The following is a 7,730-nucleotide window of genomic DNA, read 5'->3' as shown; positions in this document are numbered from 1 at the left end:
TATTTTATAATTTATTTTTTAAATCAGTCCTGATAATAATATGCAAACATTTAATTAATGTGCTAGTTTATAACATGCAGCATATACGTACCAGTATAATCTACAGTGTAGCTGCGGAACCGTAGCTCTTATGTCCTTATGTTATTTTTTTTACTATTTGCGGATCTATGAACTGAATACCCAATTAAAATCATTACAACCTTTTATAAAAAAAAAAGACATGGAAGAGAAATCAATGAACAACTTGTTAGTGAATTTTAAAAGAACAAAATGTAAATGCAGATATCCTTTAAATCCTTTTTTTTTAATAGTAAAAATAAACACCCTATTCATATTATTACAATCTTTAACGAAAAACTAAAACATCCTTTTTAAAACTATAATTTGCTTATTATTTGAGAAAAAAATCTAAAGAGCTGTTGAATAACACATACGATACAGTGACAGGGGAGTTAATGACGTTGCTAGCGTAAATTGTTATTTTCGTGACGTTAAAGTTTTAAAATGATATTTGGTTTGATTATGTAAGAAGATTATGTGTGCCAATTTTCATGAAAACATAAAAAGTGCATTTTTTTTAATTTGATAAATATGCAGCAAAAAATGACTTGTTTTACTACATTCTTGAACATTTGATTATTTAAAAAAACAAATTGCACAAATTCATAGGAAATTTATATACAATAGAATTTACAAATAATTTAACAAAAAACAGCTTGTGTTTATCTTTTAAAACAAAAAAGTTATATATTTCTGTCGAAAGGAAAAATACGTCCACAAATCCGAATTTTTAGCAAATATATAAAATTTGGACCTCATTTTACTCAAAAAGTATCACATGAAGGTATATTTTTTTTTACATATTCAATTTAATCAGGCAAAAAACAGCCTATATGCAAATTGTTAGCAAAATTTCAATATGGGATCAAAACTGTATCGTATGCCCTTAAGGGATGACCATTTGATATTCTAGGGAGGTTTTTTTTTAATCCTGTTTCACATTTATATACACTCTGTTGCTACGCACGCTTTGTTTCATGAATTTTATGATGCATAATAATCATTTTTATTTTGACTTGTACTCAGTTCTTACCCGAATAAGTTATTTTTTTTTTCAAATTCTCCTGTCCCTCGAGAACATGAAATGGTCATTCCCAGTCTGATATCTATAAACGTTTTTCACAGATGTAACCGCCTCGCTTTGAGTAACATTCGCCGTCGTTCCACTGAAATGATTTTGAATACATCATCATGCATTTTTCGTTGTTATCATCTGGGTTACCAGGGGACCAGTTTTGGTAATTTAGCTCTGTGAAATCAGTACTCCACATCCATGTATTTCTTCCAGTTGGATCATTTCCACCTAACCAAATCTGTGTTTTACCTACAATTTCAAGGCAATATGTGTGTAAGTTGTGATGTATAAACAATATGATAACGTAGCTAAAGTAAAAAAAATGCCTAAAGGTAGTTACACTTAGATGATTGCTTAATGAAGAAGAAAATCTGGTTGGCAAACAAGAGGCTCTAAAGCGTCTGTGTCGCCGCTCCCCTGTATCTGCAACAATATCCAAGTTTTAGTAAAAAAAATATCATTAGAGGGGAATATCTCTATTTAAGGTAAACTATCAATGTTCAGTTATGTTGAGATATTTGTAGATCCTATGATATTTATTTTTAAAGTTTGGTAAGTGTTTTTAATATAGGATTTCGGTATATTTTTCTATAAATGAACCTTAAATTATGCTTGACAGAAAAATTAAAGAAAAAATGGGGTCAGCGTTCATTTAATAAAACTAATTGAGAAAGGAAATTGGGAATGTGTAAAAGCGACAACAACCCGACCATAGAGCAGACAACAGCCGAAGGCCACCAGTGAGTCTACAATGTAGCCAGAAATTCCCTCTCTTGGAGGTGTCCTTCAACTGGCCCCTTAAAAAATATGTATACTAGTTCAGTGATAATGGACGTCATATTAAACTCCGACTTATACACAAGAAACTTGGGACAGGCGCGAAATTGCGGCGGGGTTAAACATGTTTATGAGATCTCAACCCTTCCCTTATACCTCTAGCCAATGTAGAAAAGTAAACGCATAACAATACGGACATTAAAATTCAGTTCAAGAGAAGTTCCGAGTCCGATGTCAGAAGATGTAGGCAAGACTTGCGTAATACACGTAGTTCTATTTTAGCCAAGTCGGTAATTTTGGTTGGAAGACGCGCGGGGTCACCAGATAGATTTTTAACACTAGATACCCAGTGATCATTTAGAACATACGACGATGGACCATGACGAACAACTGACGCCAAGTGATGAGAAAAGTTCACTTGGTCTTTTAGGTAAGGTATGCCAAAAATATATCAGGATTAACCTAGGGTTCAAGTTGTCGGTAATGGTAAAACAAACATTTTTTAAACAAAGTATGTGCCCACAGAAACCGTCAATGGAAACAGGCATTACTATCAACCATACTCTCAATACGAATAATAGCAATATAAATGCTATTTTTTGCCATTTTGATATAATTTCATGGATGTGTTGTTTGAACATGCGTTGGAGTCACATGATCCAACACATCCATGAAATTATATCAAAATGGCAAAAAATAGCATTTCTATTGCTATTATTCGTATTGAGAGTATCTTGAATTCCTCAAAATTCAACAAATAAATCACAACTTTTAGTAAGATCAAGACGTAAATTAACAGGCCAGTAGGAAGAGATGCAATAAATACCAAAGGGACATTCAAACACCCAATTCCAAAACAAACTGACAATAGATATAAGAAGATGAGATATGGGTGCCAATGAGACAACTCTCCATCCAAGTCACGATTTAAAATAGTGAAACATTATAGGTCAAAGAACGGCCTTCAACATGGAGCTTTGGCTCACACCGAACAGCATTCCATTTAGAGGTAAAATACGGATAAAAAGGCAAACAATGTAAACAAAATTTCCTGGAGATACTACATTTTGATTTTTAATGTACTTCAAGATACTATCTTATGATCAAAAACAAGCTTCTGTCCAAGTTTGGTAGAAATCCAGGATAGTTTAAGAAAGTTATTTAAATTTAAAAAAAAACTTTAACCATGCAAAGAATGAGTATTTGTGGACGACGACGACGGAATGTAGGATCGCTATTTCTTGCTTTTCGACAAAAGTCGAAAGCTCAACAAAACTGACGAGATACGAGAAACACTGATGTCATGAACCACACTGTCAAACGACAACTACTGAACTTCAGATTCCTGAGTAAGGACATGTACAAACGCCATTTCTAAAGAAGAAAAATACCAACAATTTTAACAACAGTACACAAAATACAGCATAAAAACGAAAAACTAAGCAACGCGAAGTTGCGAACCCCACCAAAACTAAGTGTGGTCTCATAGAGGTGCTCCGGAAGGGTAAATATATATCCTGCTCTACATGTGACAACCATCGTTTTGTTCATTTTAGCGCAAAACCTAATTCTTATTCGATCGGCTAATTTGGGAAAAGAGATGTATTTGTAGTTAAGACAATTAGAACATATCCATCGTAACGTAGTAAACAGCCATAACGGTCAACCAACTCGTGATGTCGCCCGAAAACTAACCGAGGCATGATTATAACTTCACCCCTAGGAACTCTTTGTTTGATAGCTTCTTGTGAACATTAACACCTTATAATCCACCAGGAGAAGGAACGCCAAGCGTTATATTCAGTAGTTGTAGGCCAAAAGCTCTGCTGTAACCACCGCTGAAGTAATACCATCCACCGCCAGCGCAGACGATCTATACCATCAGACATAAGCCAGAACATCGCTAGAGGGAATCAAAGAGATAACACCCACCAAGACGAACCTTAGTGGATCCGATAGGTATATGAAAGTCTGCGATATCCTCTCGGATAGTCGGACTATTAAACCAAAGATAATAATAAAACAATCACTTATTGGATATCAAACTCACCTGCATTTGTAATGTTGGTGCCTACCCATCGATTTTCTTCTTCATCGTTTATTTTTACCAAGTTACCTTTCTTTGATTTACACATATCCTTTAAAACAGATTAAGTATTATTTACAACATTAGATTTGTTATCGAGGATTTTAATAAATATTGCCAGCATTTTTTTTTTTTTTTTTTTTTTTGTATTATTTTTTTTAAATCCTTAGTCACGAAAGATTTACAAAAATATCGACTATACAGCAGCTGTATTCTTGAAATTCAATACTGACGTTGAGGACTTTAATAAAACTTCACTGGTGTCATGCGGAGGACGCTCAGAAAACTTGACTGGCTCCCATGAAACATGACTGACGTCCAGTGGAGAACGTTACAGAATACGAAGTGAAATTATTTTGAAGAATTTTGTGTTCAGTATTCTTATCTTCGTCTCTCAGTTTTTCGAACTTCTTAGAATACATTTTACTAGCGAAAGGCTGTGAGACATTATACGAAAATATAATTTTCTTTACAATAAATTATGTATGGAGAATTGTTACCCTTGCATGGTCCCATGTCACGCTGGTGAATGTAAACAAATAGCAGTTATTCCTGAATTGGAACCATCCGTGATCACAATGCTTTTTGTTCGTATCTACATAAATACAGAAAAAAAAATATTGGGTAATTTTATTTATATACTAGTATGCTATAACCATTATAGGTTAAAGAACAGTCTTCACTCGAAGCCTTGGCTCACAGCGAACATGTAGCAAGCTATAAAGGCCCAAAAAAATACCTTTTTTTTTTTGCATCATCCCAAAATCTAAGATTTGTCTGTTAGGTCTGTAGTTGATGTTGATGATGATCTGACATTTATATTTGTAACAATGTTTTGAGGGTAAATGATAAAACACATCAAAAGAATGAATAACAACTGTCATATTCCTGACTTGGTACATGCATTCTCAAATGCAGAAAATTAGTTATAGCAAGGTCGTCCAAAACCAATGTTATATATGCTCTAACGTGCATACACTCGTTTCTTTTTTCATGATTCGGAAATTTTAAGATTTCTATGCGTCTAGTTCTGTAGGATGTTAACGATTATCTGACATTTATATTTGAAAGAAGATTTTGGTTATTCGCCATCTATGGCACAACATCACTACATGCACAGCAAATAAACAGAAAAAAATAGGAATTTACAGACCGAGTTCGTGGTTTGATGCGGGTGATTTATCATGCATGTTCACGATCCTTAGATAAAATTTCATTAAATTATTAGTGACATTTTTTACAATATGTCTGTTATTTATTATAAATTGCAAGAATTAAGCAGGGTATAAATGATTGCTTTAAGCTATAGCATGTGATTCTTCTCAAAACAATTGCAATTGCAATTCTATATAGTCGGGGTGTTCAGGTCAGTTTGTTTAGGTCATTTCACAATGTCCTTTCTTCCTGCATTTTAATGGCTTTACTTTGTGAAATAATCTATGATATACATATGGCACGCCGTTTTTATATTTATTCAAATTTGAAGATATCTTATTTTTTAACAAGATATCTTTTTAAGTATTAAAATATCTTTAATTTTTATAAATATCTTATTTAATTTGAAAGTAAATAAGATATCTTATTTAATTTGAAAGTAAATAAGATATCTCTATTCGTTTATAAGATATCTCTATAAGTTAATAAGATATCTCTATTAATTAATAAGATATCTCTATTAATTAATAAGATATCTTGTAAAGTATATAAGATATCTTACTTCTTTATATAGATATCTTTTAAATACATACTTTATAGGATATCTTATTAATTAATAGAGATATCTTATAAACTAATAGAGATATCTTATTAAATTATGGAGATATCTTATATATTAAATAAGATATCTTTATAACCAATTAAATAAGATATCTCTATAAGTTAATAAGATATCTCTAAAAGTTTATAAGATATCTCTATTAGTTTATAAGATATCTCTATACGTTAATAAGATATCTCTATAAGTTAATAAGATATCTCTAAAAGTTTATAAGATATCTCTATTAGTTTATAAGATATCTCTATTAATTAATAAGATATCTTATAAAGTATATAAGATATCTTACTTCTTTATAAAGATATCTTTTAAATACATACTTTATCAGATATCTCATTAATTAATAGAGATATCTTATAAACTAATAGAGATATCTTATTAATTAATAGAGATATCTTATTAACTTATGGAGATATCTTATTAAGTAAATAAGATATCTCTATTATTAACTATATAAAAGATATCTTATATAGTTAATAAGATATCTTATAAATTAATAGAGATATCTTATATTTTAAATAAGATATCTCATATATTTAATAAGATATCTTTATAAACATTTTAATAAGATATCTTATTTAATATATAAGATATCTTATTTAATAAATCAGATATCTCAATTAATATATAAGATATCTCATTTTGTTATTAAGATATCTCAATAAGTTTATAAGATATCTTATTTAACTAAATAAGATATCTCGAAATTGAATAGATATAATAACGGCGTGCCATATATACAGCAGTATAAGACGGCAACATATCATATTTAAAAACTGCATATACGACATAACAATATCATTTAATACTTTTGTTTGAAAGTTTTCATGTATATATTTGGTATCTATAATATCGTTACTTTATCTTTTAGTAAGCGTCCTGACATGTATCGGACTCGTATTTCTTTTGAACTGAGTTTTACTGTACGTATTATTGTTTTTTTGTTTTTCTACATTGACTAGAGGTATAAAGTAAGGGTAAAGATGAAAAAAAAAGTTTAACACAGCCGCATTGTTGCGCCTGTCCCAGGAGCCTCTGGCCTTTGTTAGTCTTGTTAGTTACGTATGTTTTTAATTTTAGTTTCTTGTGTATGCTTCGGAGTTTAGTATGACGCCCATTGTCACTGAAGTAGTATACATTTTTGTTAAGGGGCCAGCTGAAGCACGCCTCCAGATGTATGAGTTTCTTGCTGCATAGTAGACCCATAGATGCAGGGCCTACGGCTTTTGTCTGCTCTTTGGTCGAGTCGTTTTCTCTTTGACACATATCCCATTTCCATTCTAGCTCCAATTTATTTAAATTATCTTACCTTTCAAAAGTCTAACGTCTGTTTGTAAACCATTTAGTTTACTTTTAATTTCAGTATTCTCTAGTTGAATCTTATCTATTTTTGTGTCAAGTTTTTCTACTTTGTTAAGGAAGTACCATAGTAATTGGTTGCCACTTCCGGTATTCAATTGGCTACTTCTTTGTTTGACAGACATAGCAAAGACAACACAGAACACCTCCAGAAGTATTGTTACGATCTTCATTTTAGTCTTCCAAATGGCGCCAAATGATTTCGTCTGCACCTTCTTCTTTGGGATCTGTTTACGTGTCAGAAATCAATATCAATAATTTAAAAGTTGCGTGTTTGACTGGAAATTTTTACATACATGTTATATTTTATACCTTCAAAATATAATTGACAGTTTCTACGTTATTTGAAAAATATATTAAAGTAAGAGATGTGGTTTATTTGCCGATCAGACAACTTTCCACCTGAAACCGTTGAAAAGAGGTGTATAGAAGTCAGCAATATATATACAATACGAGTCGTCTAAACATCAACCCAACAATGTTATATCAGTAAATTTGCTTTTGCAATTATTTTTTTTGTTCTCCCCTCGCCGAGATTCGAACCCATTTAATAGATATCATGACACCAAATCGCCTGCACTGTAGCCGTCCCGCTTGAC

General features: G+C 31.5%; 1 protein-coding gene across 1 annotated transcript; it reads right to left on the bottom strand.

The window, feature by feature from the left end:
* Positions 1 to 725: 725 nt before the first annotated feature.
* On the bottom strand, positions 726 to 7,347 carry LOC134719358 (asialoglycoprotein receptor 1-like). The gene is made up of 2 exons (XM_063582364.1): positions 7,082 to 7,347; positions 726 to 1,384 (listed from the first exon to the last, which is right to left on the bottom strand). The coding sequence occupies exons 1-2, from the start codon at positions 7,302 to 7,304 to the stop codon at positions 1,167 to 1,169; spliced, it is 441 nt and encodes a 146-aa protein (XP_063438434.1). The 5' UTR covers positions 7,305 to 7,347; the 3' UTR covers positions 726 to 1,166.
* Between the last annotated feature and the right edge of the window lie 383 nt (positions 7,348 to 7,730).

This window comes from Mytilus trossulus, chromosome 5 (genome assembly GCF_036588685.1).
Source record: "Mytilus trossulus isolate FHL-02 chromosome 5, PNRI_Mtr1.1.1.hap1, whole genome shotgun sequence".
NCBI lineage: Eukaryota > Metazoa > Mollusca > Bivalvia > Mytilida > Mytilidae > Mytilus > Mytilus trossulus.
The sequence above is the reverse complement of the archived record's forward strand: the minus strand, read 5'-3'. Positions and strand labels throughout refer to the sequence as shown.

Bases quoted from the DNA above. Each gene is read 5' to 3' on its own strand.
- LOC134719358 (XM_063582364.1), bottom strand. From the start codon at position 7,304: ATGAAGATCGTAACAATACTTCTGGAGGTGTTCTGTGTTGTCTTTGCT. The intron at 1,385-7,081 runs GTAAGATAATTT...TTGAAATTGTAG, and splicing joins AGACGTTAGACTTTTGAAAG to GTAAAACACAGATTTGGTTA.